General features: G+C 33.6%; 1 protein-coding gene and 1 pseudogene across 1 annotated transcript; both read left to right on the top strand.

The window, feature by feature from the left end:
* Window positions 1–6,691: 6,691 nt before the first annotated feature.
* Window positions 6,692–12,892, top strand: LOC105108938 (protein AATF-like; annotated as a pseudogene).
* Window positions 12,893–12,952: 60 nt separating this feature from the next.
* Window positions 12,953–13,950, top strand: LOC105108939 (transmembrane and TPR repeat-containing protein F38B6.6-like). Its single transcript, XM_011003455.1, has 2 exons — window positions 12,953–13,291; window positions 13,469–13,950. Exons 1-2 carry the CDS (start codon window positions 13,088–13,090, stop codon window positions 13,748–13,750), a joined length of 486 nt encoding a protein of 161 aa, XP_011001757.1. The 5' UTR covers window positions 12,953–13,087; the 3' UTR covers window positions 13,751–13,950.
* Window positions 13,951–13,990: the final 40 nt, after the last annotated feature.

Below are 13,990 nucleotides of genomic sequence, written 5' to 3'. Positions count from 1 at the left end.
TTTACCAACAGCTCAAACGCACAAAAACGCCTCGTGAACGAGAAAAATAAAATAAAACTATATAGCCGAAATTTCAACAGAGTTTCCTTTATACCTGGAGTTCCATGTCATCCTGTACAGTTATACTCATTTCTCAATCATATTATAATCATGTGGAACCTCAACAGCACATCATTCATGGTACATGCCTTACATTTCGCATGCTCATTTCTTTCCCATTAACACACATAATTCATAATAATAAGAAGTAAACAAACTAAGATTACAAATACAAAATAGTACATTTTTATGTCCCAACACTTAATGTAAAAGGAGTACTGTTACATATTAAGTCATTTAGTTTCTTAAAGACAAAATACATTAATGTTCATCTTCTTATTCAATCATACAAAAGGAGACTAGAGGACCTTAACCCAATCAAGTACTCAAATCAATTTTTAATTTCTCGTTTATTTCACTATATCCTTTCTCTTTGTGATTTCACCCATAGACCCAAAGACCAAGAATTTAATAAGTTAGTAATTTAACGCTACGCAAAAAGTGTAGGTATAGAATACCTACTAGCTGGAGAAGCTCAACTCGCTCTTCCTTCTAGTTGTTGTTGTGCCCCTCCTGTAATCCCTCCTTAAGCTCCTACTAAACGAACTCTTGGGAAGTCGAGTGAATGCTTCTCTTATATTTTTATTTAATTTGTTTAATTAAATCAATTTTGAACTATTAGTGTCATAATTAAATCAAATTTAAATTGTTACTGTCTTAACTTTGGACATTTATTGTCTTAATTAAATCAAAATTTCAGTAGGCAAGCTCGACTCGTGTATGATGTTTGGCTTTCCAGTCTCAATTTAAAGAACTTTGGAAAACGCTTAAAAAAGAGATTTTCTAATATTTTATTTATTTATTTACAATAGTGAATTTTTTTTTAAAAAAAATTAGCTTTAAATAAACTACATAACATGAAGCCACTTTTAACCAAAATATTTCTAAAACAATTATATTCAACTCATGTCGTGTCCGACACATAATGACAATGATTTATAGCCAGTCAAAAAGGTTTACAATGACAAGGCGTTCATGACTTGTATATGCTTGCTGCTGTTACATTCCAGAGCAATACATAACCGGGCAAATCTTCACTGTTACTGTCTTAATTAAATTAAATTTGAACATCTATGTATCAGTTTTGAACAGATAGTAACTTACTTTCTAACTTTGAACTGATACTGTTTTAATTAAATTAAATTTAAATTGTTACTATCTTGATTGAATTAAATTTGAACATCTATGTATCAGTTTTGAACAGATAGTAACTTACTTTCTAACTTTGAACTGATACTGTTTTAATTAAATTAAATTTAAATTGTTACTATCTTGATTGAATTAAATTTGAACATCTATGTATCAGTTTTGAACAGTTACTAACTTACTTTCTAACTTTGAACTGATACTGTTTTAATTAAATTAAATTTAAATTGTTACTGTCTTGATTGAATTAAATTTGAACTGTTACTGTCTAAATTTTGAACTGTTACTATCTTAATTGAATTAAATTTGAATTTTTACTATCGAAACTTTGAACTGTCACTGTTTTCATAAAAAAAAATTCCAATGACATGTCACTCCTTTTGTACTGACGCTGAAAAACAACAACTTACCGTCTTTAGTCGCTGGTTCATTACAGAAATAGTTTTTTGTTTCTCATTTTCATCATACATTACAGAAACAACAACTTCCTGCGCGACACGAAATTTAAACTCAAATTGCTCAAATCAAATCATCATTCTTTAGTATAAAGTGACTTGCAAACCGCTACTGTCTTTAGTCATTGGTTCAATTATTACTGTCTAAAAAAATATTAGCAATTTCACTTGAAAACTTTTTTTTATAGGGTTTTTTATTTCTCATCTTTTTCTTACAGAAACCAAGAAAAGAATACAAGATCACCGGAAGAGGTAAACGCAAAATGCTCAATAAATCATCACTCTTTAGTATAAAATGACATGCAAACCGTTACTGTCTTTATTCATTGGTTCAACTGTTAATGTTTTTCAAAAACTTAGGATATGTTTATCTCATTTTTCAAATGTTACTGTATAATTCCTGAATAATTTTGACGTCATTACTCTCTTGATCTGTTAATGAAAATCAATGAAAAAAACAACCCTAAAACAAATAAACCTGATTAAACTAATTTTTAATTTTTGTTTGTTCAGCTGTTACTGTCTTCATGTATTGTTTGTCACTAATAAACCTGATTAAATCTACGAAGAAAACATGGTTTGGAAGGAATTTTTGTCCTGTGACTGTTTGTTGCTCCAATTGTTACTTGAATAAACTAAATCATTTTAAACAAAAAATGTGGCTTGCAGATGGTTTCCATGGGAAAAGGTCCACAATTCAAGTCAAACCTTTATGCAATAGTCAAGGATGTTGGGACGACAAACATGACAAAAAGAGTGAAAAACGAGCTCATCAAGACACCATTCTGGATATTGATAGAATGTTTTTTGGAAGGGCGTTTAGATAAGAATACGTGTAGAAAAAGTGACCTTACTGTATATCAGATTTTGCAAACATACGTCAAAAATGAAGAAGTTTTCAGGATTAATGACAAGGACTTTAAAATATATGCAGAGGACATGAAATTGATTTTTGGGATCAGAGATGGAAACATGCAGATAGATCTCAAGAAAAATAAGGCTACAAGGATGCGAAATAAGACAGCTTTTGAAAAACATTGCTTTCCAAAAGTAGCAAGGTTGACAAGGAAGGAAATAGATAAGGTGTTCAAGAGACTATGCAGCATAGAAAGTGAAAATATCATCGATGAAAATGTCTAAGATATTTGCAGGGTTTTGGTCCTGAAAATTTTTGCGCTGAACTGTTACTGTCTCAATTAAATTAATTTTTTGAAGTGTTGTTGTCTTCATTAAATCAAAATTTGTCTTAATTTTGATCATTTATTGTCTAAACATTAATGTCTTAATTAAATCAAATTTGAACTGTTAATGTCTCAATTAAATCAATTTTTTGAACTGTTATCGTCTTAATTAAATTAAAATTATTGTCTTAATTTTAAATTTACTAACAATAATGACTTTCGAACTGTTACTGTATCAATTTTGATCTGTTACTGTCTTAATTAAATCAAAATTGTTGTCTTAATTTTAAACTTACTAACAATAATGACTTTCGAATTGTTACTGTGTTAATTTTGAGCTATTACTGTCTTAATTAAATCAAATTTGAACTATTACTGTCTAAATAAATCATTACTGTCTAAATAAATCAAATCTGAACTGTTACTGTCCTATTTTATATGTCCTCAGTTACTTTTGCTCTACTTGTCTGTTGCAACAGTACGAGTTGCTGCTAGCCGAAATTGAGTACCTGCAGACAAGGGCAATTTCTCGTTTGCTCTCACTTTCATTTTATACTTTAGGAACCTCTCTTTTGTCTAATTCATGTCCAAATTGATTTAAACACCTCATTTTAGTTGTTTGAGGAACTTGGTCTTGGTCAAGAAAACTCCCTTAAAGCCGCGACCAAATTGTCTCAAATCTATGAACAAACAAAAAATTAGTTGTCTCAAACCAAAAGGTCCAAAACACCGTTGATTGGACATGACAGCCACCGCTAGCAAACTCCGACTAATATATCCTGAACTTGCCATACAGAATGAGAGCATCTCTTTAAAATATGGCCAAACGATTTGGGATGGAAAACTAGCAATATCCACCTGCCCCCTGGAAAATGCAGTCATAGACTTACCCACCTGCTAATTTGAAAAGATGTAACGTAATTACAGAATATTCGATTACATCCTACTTGAATTTCCTCATAATTTCCATCTCTTGAAGATATAAATCGGGATAGGGTGGAGGAGTCGATTCTCTACGCTGACCTATAAACCTCATAACAAAATAAGAGTTTCCAGACTGGTAATCATGCAGCAACTTGCAAAAATCAGAAAAATTATCGAGACTTGTTGTTTGGAAATGTTCCTCTGCAGCCTGGCCTTGCTCTTTTAAGTATTCTAGTCTTCTAGTATTTGCAATGTAATGAGCAAGGTTGCTCTCCCTGCTGATCAATTCAGGACATAGTTTTTTAAACTTGGCCATCAAATCAAACAATTTGCTGCAAAATAAAACTAAAATTGTAAACAAAGAAGTAATATAAAAATAAACATAATTAATAATAGAAATTACTTACTCTTGGAAATAAAACTTTGCAAAGTAACTATCAATTAAAAATTTAGAAATTCTAACAGAAAATGCATTACAATTAGTATACAGCTTCACTCTTTTTTCTTCAAACCCCATCTCCACTCCAAAATCTAATCCTATTTTCCCAGCCATGATCTCAGCTTTTGATATGACACCTGCTTGCACAATTTCTGACCTATTGTAAGTTTTCCAACCTTCCCCATCCCAGTGCAGGATAAAAGCTCCTATTGCATAGCTGGCAGATACATTAGACAAGCCAGATGCATCAGTAAACAGTATCAAATCATAAGGATCCTCCAGGTCTTGGGGCGAAGGGGGCTTGAGTTTATAAATAGGGCCTGTTAGTCTGTGTTTGTAAGAAAGATAATCTACTTTGATACTTTGTTGTTTAAGAAAATCAACAACAGACTCTTTCAAATATGCAGGAGTTCGTTTTAAAATGCCATATAAATCCACCTTGGAAATGTATAAACATGCTGGCCGGTTGTGAAATGCAGGTGGTAGTATAAAATGTTTATCTATATAACTATCAATCATCTGTTTAATCTGCCAAAAAAAAAAACAAACAAGGAAAACACAGTGGTTAATTATTTTAAAATGAAAAAATAAAACAGTTAAACACACCCGAACATAAAATAAATTTTAAAACTCACCTAATCAGCAGCAAAGTCATAGGATTTGTGTTTGGACTTTCTTTTGCTAAAATGTTTAAGATACAACATTGATTGTTTAAAGCATGAAAACATTTTTTTAGATGATATGTTCATGGTTGTTTGTTTTTTTAGAATGAAAGGGTTATTACAAGAATAAGGAAAACAAACTATAAGAAAAGAGAAACGAGAAAAGAAGAGAAAGCAAGTAAAGAAGGAAGCCGGTATTTCTAGAAGGAAGGACCGTTTGTTCCGTGTTGTGGCAAAGGAAGAGGCTGTTAGTGGAGAATGGAAAGCAAACTATAGGGAAACACGTGGAAAGGTGGTGTGGATTAGAAAAGGACGCCAGTACGATTACATTTCCAAATGCAATATGTATGTCCTCTGTCACACCGCACTGCAACCGTCAGAGCAGTCTGTTTAGTACCTTTTTTTTTAATGACAGTCTGGGGTGTTTTAAAAACAGAAGTGGAGGTTTTGATGGGATATTAGGCTATACTGTGTTATTTTAATAGGTTCCTAGAAAAAAAGAAAAGGTATTTTATGGCCATCAAGGGAAATATATATAATGTAACTTGCTTATTTTAGTTTTTATAACTTTAGTATTTTGTGTCATCCAGGTATTTAATTTTATGAATATACTGTATGTTAATTAAAGTAAACGATACTAACAAACTCAACATTTTGTTACAAAGAAAATAATGGAATTTAAAAAGGAAATAATTAATGCCCGTACAAACCATGAATTATTTACGGGACAAATTAATTGAAGTCTATCACCTATAGTAAAAAATTAATTTTTTACCTGTTTTAAATTTGACTTGTTATTGTCTTAATTAAATTAATTTTTTGAACTGTTACTCTATCAATTAAATCAATTTTTTAACTGTTATTTCCTTAATTAAATCAAAATTATTGTTTTAATTTTGAACTGTTACTGTCTACACTTTACTGTTCAATTAAATCAATTTTTTGAACTGTTATTGTCTCAATTAAATCAAAATCTGTCTTAATTTTAAACTGTTATTGTGTAAACTTTAATGTCTTAATTAAATCAAATTTGAACTGTTACTGTCTTAAATTTCACATGTTATTATCTTAATTAAATCAATTTTTTGAACTATTACTCTATCAATTAAATCAATTTTTTGAATTGTTACTATCTCAATTAAATTAAAATTATTGTCTTAATTTTAAACTTACTAATAATAATGACTTTCGAACTTTTATTGTATCAATTTTTTTACTGTTATTGTTTTATATTTGAATTGTTATTGTCTTAATTAAATCAAATTTGAACTGTTACTGTCTAAATTTTGAACTGTTACTGTTTTAATTAAGTCAAAATTATTGTCTCTTCTACCATGTTTGGCAACTTACCCTTTTTATATTTGAACTTTAATGTCTTAATTAAAAAATTTTAAATATTTTTTTATTTTAAATTAATATATTTTTTTTATTTTTAAATTATTTTAATATGCTAATATCAAAATAAAAAAATATTATTATTTTAATATATTTTAAAACTAAAAACACTTTAAAAAAACAATACAACCAAACTCCCGCATTAACAGTAAGACGACGTTGCAGACAGCACTAAAACCCTGAGAGATCTACCCTCCCACCAGCCTGAAGCTGTTCTCTCATTTCTCTCTTTTTTCAATTTTCTTTAATTAGCAGGTAATTTTCTTCTTCTTCTTCCGTGATATAGTTAGTAGGGTTTGAACTTTTGTCATGTGATTAGGTAAAAAAGAAAGAGTGATTAGTGATTTTATTGAACAATTTTCTCAGATCAAAATGGGGTTATCCGAATAATTTGGGGCTGCAGTTTATTTAGATTAAATTGAGTGTAGATCTTGACGGTAAGAGAGAGTTGTCGATTGCAATTTACTCTACTTCTTTGGAAAATAACATTGCTTTATATTTGGTCAGATGATGTAAGATACCCCCATGAATACCATGCTTGTTAACTTGATTTTTTCTCGAAGCATGAAGAGAATATATGGGAATAATAAGACTGCAATTAGGTAGTGAGATGAGACATTTTGGTTTTATTGTTAATTTGACGAAGTTAATTATAATAATATTTGGGTTTTGTACAAACTTTTTAAAAGTTTGATTCTTGTTTTTGAAACTTTGTTTACAAGGATCGTGAACTCTAATAGATTTGCTTTAATTAACCCTTTTAGTTTTCAATTTCAGAGATATATGGAAGAATCTTAAACGCCCCAAGGATGAAGATCTTATTAAAGGTCAAGCAGTGAAGAGCCTGGAGATGTTCAATCTTATGGTTTCTTTCACAATATTCATTGGTTACAATAGCTTTGTACACTATAGCTACTATCATCATTGATAAGGGATCAACTTGATAAATATTCTAATCAGATTTTTCATGTGCTCACAAACTTCTCTACCATTTTCTTAAGGCTCTCTGGGACAAAACTCTTGAGTTGAGATTCTCACTTCAAAAAGCATTTGCAAACTCGAACAGATTACCGCAGGTATCTTTAGGTTTCTCTACCTCTTTTATTGCTCAATGATATGCTTGAAGCATTTTGGTCAAACATAAAAGGGATTGATTGCTGGAACCGGTTAGGTCTTCATTTTGTGATTCTGATGAAATAGTTGGGATGGTATATGCTGACTTGATCACCTCATCCAAGAAGACTTTGGAATCTCTACTGGAACTACAGGAGGTATGGCTGTCATCGGTCTTTTATGTTGTACTCTTTTTATAGCTATTAATCTCATCAATTTCTATTTCTTTGTTTAACTTGGGTTGTTTTTACTTTATATGATCAGGCTTTGCTCAAGAAGAATCCATCAATTTCTCAATCTTCTAATGGTATATTGCAAATGCCTGTGCATATTACTATATTCTGTATTTCTTGCCTTTTCCGTTGTTATTTGGAGGTTAGCATGCTAAAACATCTTTGCGCAATGATTCTGTCATTGTAGGAATTATGTGCATCTGGTTGTCCAAGTGAATGGAATTATGTGAATAACACAAACTATAATAGGCCGATGATTGAAAAATAAATTGAGTGATGTAAGTGTATAACTACGCTTTTGTTTGTTTGGAAGGGAAGGGAAGTGTGAGGTGGGGAGGAGGTACCCATCTGCAGCCTGTCTTCAAATTGAACACCAATAGGCATTTGGAATGCTTGTTTCCATTTTTAGATGTCGCTGATGGTTTTTTAAGACCCTTTACTGATACAGTTAGTAGTCTATCTGGATGTTCAATTGTGATTTTCTTCATTAAATTCTCAACTGTTTATAATGATATTTCCTTATCCAGTATGAATTGCAATCACTCTTGAAAGTTAAAAGATTTGCAGTAAGAGATTCCCTTGTGTATCTAAACAATAAAAGTGTTTTCTGACCTGGATTAAAAAATAAGTCCTGTATATTGGAATGAAACATTTTATTTTTCCCCCTGAATGAATGGAGATGTAACAGTACCAATCTTCATTTTTTCTTGCTTTGATTCTGAAGCTTTTGGAATTTCCTCCCGCAGTATTAATTGACTTTAATATTAAGCAAGTTGTGATTTTTCAACATGCAACCTTTTCTTTTCTTTTTAGAGGGGTCCATTAAGTTATAATTTAAAGCCTGAAACGTTTTCTTTATTAAGATTTGTGTACAGTGGACCTCAATGTAATTTTTCCATGTATTTGCTCTCTTTTTAAGGTGATTCTGGACAGGTCACTAAGAAGCATTCAAAAGATTCAACAAACGTGGATGCCGAAGAGGATATAGATTGGTTAAGAATTTCTGAGATGCAAAAGAGGTATTACATTTGTCTGTAGATGCACAGCTGTTGCTGTTTTATTTTGAGCAATTAGGTGAATTCATACAAATACCTCTGAATTATTGATTGTTTAGATGAAGATCTCTCTCTCTCCCCTTTTGTTTTTGTTTGGATTGACACCCTTTTTACTATGTTAGTTATTAACAGACCCTCCTTTTTTTCTACTTGGATTGACACTTCTTTGTTTTTTTTTTCTTTTGATTTTAATACATAAACTATGATTGGGGGCCCTTTTATAAATTTACCACCGGATGAAAGGTTTTATTGTTGCGAGTTCATTTGTATGAATTTTAAACCACACCACCTCAGGATTTTACTGTTTTAAGGCTTTAAAATTTTAAATTGAAAAACTAAAAACTCAAATTTTTGAGTTTGATTGGAGTTTAATAATGGATTTTGATATCAAAATGTTGCGAGAGAGATTGAAGGGATTATTTAGTGGTCTTTTGGGTTGATTTAGTTGTCATAAAGGTAGAGTTCCGATGGTGATGGTGACAAAAGGAGTGCTAATCCAAACACATCATAGTTCACGTATTAAAATCAAAATTAAAAGAATATAGAGGGTGTCAATCCAAACAAAAAAGAATAAGGAACTTATTAATAGTTTAAAACAGTAAAGAGGTGTCAATAAAAAAAGAAGAAGAGAAGAGGTCTCCATCCAAATGACCGATGATTCAAAGGCTGTTTGTACAGATTTGCTGAGCAGTTAATAGAGCATACAGATTTAAAATTTAAATGCTTCTTCCTCCTTTCCATATTGGAAAACTAGCATTCACACTCGGGATATGTTTCAGCTAGAATTGGGATGCGAAAAACTGCTGTGGATATGAACACATGAATTAAGTATTAACTTTAAATGCATGTATCTTGAAGAATAGCTCCTTTCCGAAACAATTGATAGATAAATGGCAGAGAAAGACACCGATGACAACAGGTGCTCCTGCTATGACAGGAAAATTGCAGGCTTTTAATCAGGTTTGGCTCTACAGCTGATTGATGCCATTATGCTGTCCAGGGTATGGTGAAACTCACTGGATTTTACTTTTGCAATCACAGAATATCATTGAACAAGTTGCTGCTTGCATGAGGGATCCAACTAAAATGGTCAGGCAAGTGCAACAAAGAAGATCAACCATTGGTGTTTTTGGAGCTGTAAGATAATTGGCAAATTTACTTAGTTTAGTCTAAGAAATGATGCAAAATTCATGGTATGATGAGCTCAGATTTTTTTTCCTTCTGCTGTTACTGACTACCTGAATTTTACTAATGGGCAGGTTCCCGAGTTGATGAGCAATGCCAGGGGAGAGGTAATCCTGTGAATGAGTAATTTGTATATCATTTTCCCATATTAGTTCAAACTTGGTAAGTTTAGGTATTCCACATTTGCACCTAGTAATGTGGCTAAGAACCAAGCTAGAATCGAGATATGGAGTGAGAACAGCTAAGCAAAAGGCCTAAGCAGACACTCAATTGAAGTCAGGTTACATCTCATCAGCTAACGTGTTAAAGTGTTCTGATAGAATCCTAATGTTGATTGCCTGATTCGACGGACATGATGTTTCCCTGGAGGCCTTTTCTCTTTCCTCTTATTTTTCCTGGGAAATTCTCTGTTCTTTTTTCTTTCTTTTCATTATAACAAAAAATTTTAATGGATGTTTCCAACCTAACAGTTTTGCTGAATCTTTCAATTCTAATTAGGAAACATGTCCCGATGGTGATCCTGAACACTTCTAAATGACACCGAATTTTATCAGCAGTTATTGAAAGAATTTCTGGAGAATGTAGACCCCTCATCCACCGGTGAGTATTCTATCTCATCCTATTGGACCTGCAGCCCCAAGGATCCATAAAGCTGTAATTGGTGGCTGTTTTTCACTCTCACAGTCTTCATTTCCAAGATAGAGGATCAGATGGTTTCCTCAATTACCAGCCCTACAGTTATTTAATGTTTTGAATTTATAGTTTTGAAACCCAGCCTAGCGGGTCGACCCTGGACCTGACTGACCCGGGGTTGGAACCGGCCGGGTTTATGAAAAAATATGGGTAGTTTAAAACCTGGATGACCCGGCTGGTTTTTTTTTTTTTTTTTTTTTTTTTTTTTTTTTTTTAACAAAATGACCTTCTGATTTATAAATAAAATTCAGGACGACCTGGGTGACCCGGTCAAAACCCGTTACCCGGGCCGGGTTTAAAAACACTGCTTTAATCTTGCTTATAGATTTGTCTGCAGAGACGACCTTTTATGCTCTAAAAAGATTGCAAACTAAGAGGAGAGATTGTTGATCGGCGTGCTTCAAAGTGTCGAAAGATCAGGTACATGCATGGGAGGGCTCGTTTTCTGTGCTGTCATTTTCATCTCTATTAACCCAGAGCATTTCATTGATTTTTCCTTATCAATCACAATTTTTAGGTACAACGTCCATGAAAAGATTGTCAATTTCATGGCTCCTCGGCCAAATGAACATTCCTCCCATGGCCCCAAAAGTATTTGAGAATTTATTTGGATTGAAGACACAAAAAGCCTGCAGTAGATTCAAAAAGTTATTGTTGGAATGTTTTTTTGTTTTTTTTTTTTGGGGGGGGGGGATTTTGTAATGTCATCCTTCAATAAACACTGGCATTTCTTTCTAGTTTACAATTTATTCCCTGGGATATATCCGCTGTAAGCTTGAACTTGGTGATATCAAATTCCAGATTTGAGCATGCATCTGTCGTGATTTCTTGAGCTCGAGATTAAAGGTCAAATAATTTAAATTAAACAAACGCGGCCTTATCCACTTCTGTTGTCAGTTGAGGACACTCTACACAAGTGATCTTTTTTATCTTCACCAACCACCGAACTCTGTAGAGAGTTGGGTGCATACATGGTCAAAAGAACACCTAATTTCACATAAAAAGTAGACAGAGATAACATAGACAACAGTTTTTGCTCTAAAGAAACCTCTCGTAGACAGTAAAATCAAAGGAAAATGCTTCTCCAAGCAACCATCTCATCATCTCCACCTCTACAACACCATCACCCTCACCCTCACACTCTCCTCCCATTTGGGTCTCTCCAGTTCAGGCCACACAGGCTCTCTCTTCAGGTACACGTTTCCAGTTCCTTTTTCAACCCTCCTGGTCTCTCAAAGTTGAATTTTTTTAACAAGTATTTGACAAGTTTTATTTAAATTCTGGGAAGAATTGGAGTCTCGTGCACAAATGAAGAGGATTGGAGGTTTGTTATGGGAGGGGAGTAGGGCGGGTAGCTTTGTTAGCCACATTTCCACGCTGGATCCGGCTTAGTTGTAGTGTTGAGGTCATCCTAGGGCTTGTTTCTGCATTGCTGAAGGAAGAGAGCGTATGCCTAGTTATTCTTTAGTATTGTGCTAAAGTTATGTTCTGGAGTCCCAGATTCTCATGGTGGTATAGAAGTGGGAACTGAAATCTGTGAGACGTGTGTTGGTTTTCTACCAACATGAAGCTCTCATTATGAAGTATTGCAAGTTTCTTTTTAGGATGAGGTTTCCTTGGAAGATGGCTCTGTGATCGCCATGATTACTAGTCTCCCTAGCATGGCCTAGGGTTGTCGGAGTTAAGCTTGAAGTTGTAGCAGTACAATTGGAGAAAACTGCAACTATGTGCTCAACATGAAGTGCATGGTAAGAGATGAAGAAAAGTGATTTAGAAAGGATGAGCTAGCAGACTTGAGAATTAAAACTTTGATTCCCTCAGAAAATTTTCTTTTATTGCAGGTTTGATTTGTACCTTGTATTCGAACTGTATTGGTATCTAATATTTATTTTTGTACAATAGCTCCTGGGTGGAGATCTCTTTGCAGTTCTCATCTTCCATACATCCTGCCTTCATTTCAGATGTTGCATTCCGTAGGGTAAAGATTGTTACCTAATCATACAAAAGTTGGCTATTGTAACAAAGACACATGTCTGTGTGTGACACCAAAATCATGGTCAACCAGTGCATTTTGTTTAGAAAAATAGATCCATTTAGTTTCTCTCTCACCTTCCCCGGCACTCTCATCTCTTGTTTGATAGTCATAACAGGCATTGGCCATCTGCATTTTGTTTAATACGATCTTATTATCTTGTTGTGTTTTCCCCTTTTAATTTCAGGAGCAAGTAAGAAGTGGTGATGCCACTGCAACTGGGCCTTTTGAACTCGGTGCAGGAATGCTGAGGAGAAAATTTTACCCGGCTGCCACTAAATATTTACTTCAGGCAATTGAGAAATGGGATGGTGATGATCAAGATCTTACCCAGGTATGATTGCCTTGGGGTAATTGCTTCTGATTTGACCTAACACATTCGTGTATTGCCTTAGGAAATGCCAGGCAACATCATTTTTTTGTTTTCACTAATAAAAGAAGGAAAAAGAAAATTTCATATGCTCAGTCATACTCGATGGTCAAGTTCATATATTTAGATTACTGTCTACAAATACATTTACCGAATGGTTTGATGTTGGTTCACTGTATTTTGGAATCACTGCAGTCTGTTCCTGCAATCCTGTCCCTGTGTGCACCGACACACCGAGAAAGTTGCCTGCATGACACACTGAGAAAGTTGTCAGGATCTAGTGTTGGTGTTTACCCCTTGCAGGAGTGGGTAATCAACTTGCAAATTATGAACAAAGACTAGAAATAAGAACTTAATATCTTTTTTTTCTGAGCAATTAAGATAAGGCAGGGAGCACCCTAGTCTGTATTTCAAATCAATATGATAACGCTTCTCGTGCATGATTTTGATGGTAAGTTCCTTTCTGCCTGCCAAATATTTGGATAGGTTTACAATGCCCTTGGCGTTAGTTATGTTCTTGACGGGAAGCTTGACAAGGGAATCAAACAGTTTGAAGCTGCCGTGAAGCTTCAACCAGGTTATGTCACAGCCTGGAACAACCTCGGTGATGCCTCTGAAAAGAAGAAAGACCTGAAGTCAGCTCTCAAGGCATTCAAAGAAGTTTTGCTTTTTGATCCTAACAATAAGGTGGCAAGACCCAGAAGAGATGCCTTGAAGGATAAGGTACAAATGTACAGAGGAGTTCCCATCAAGTCTAAGGATGGATGAATCTACTAGCTACTGTCATAAGATTATCAATTTTTTCTTTCTTTATAAATTGTCATCTTAAGCAATGCTGAACTTTTCTTCCTCTAATAAAATTTTGAACCTTTTCCAAAAATTACATGTCCAGAATCGAACATCCTTTGCTTTTATATCTGGAGGACTGAATGTATAACTTTCAGAAATTGTTATTTTTCTCAAATGAATCCTCTTCTTTTAGACGACAATGAACCCAGGTTCACAATC

This window comes from Populus euphratica, unplaced genomic scaffold (assembly GCF_000495115.2).
Source record: "Populus euphratica unplaced genomic scaffold, PopEup_1.0 scaffold401.1, whole genome shotgun sequence".
Taxonomy (NCBI): domain Eukaryota; kingdom Viridiplantae; phylum Streptophyta; class Magnoliopsida; order Malpighiales; family Salicaceae; genus Populus; species Populus euphratica.
This window is presented reverse-complemented; position numbering and strand designations above follow the sequence as displayed.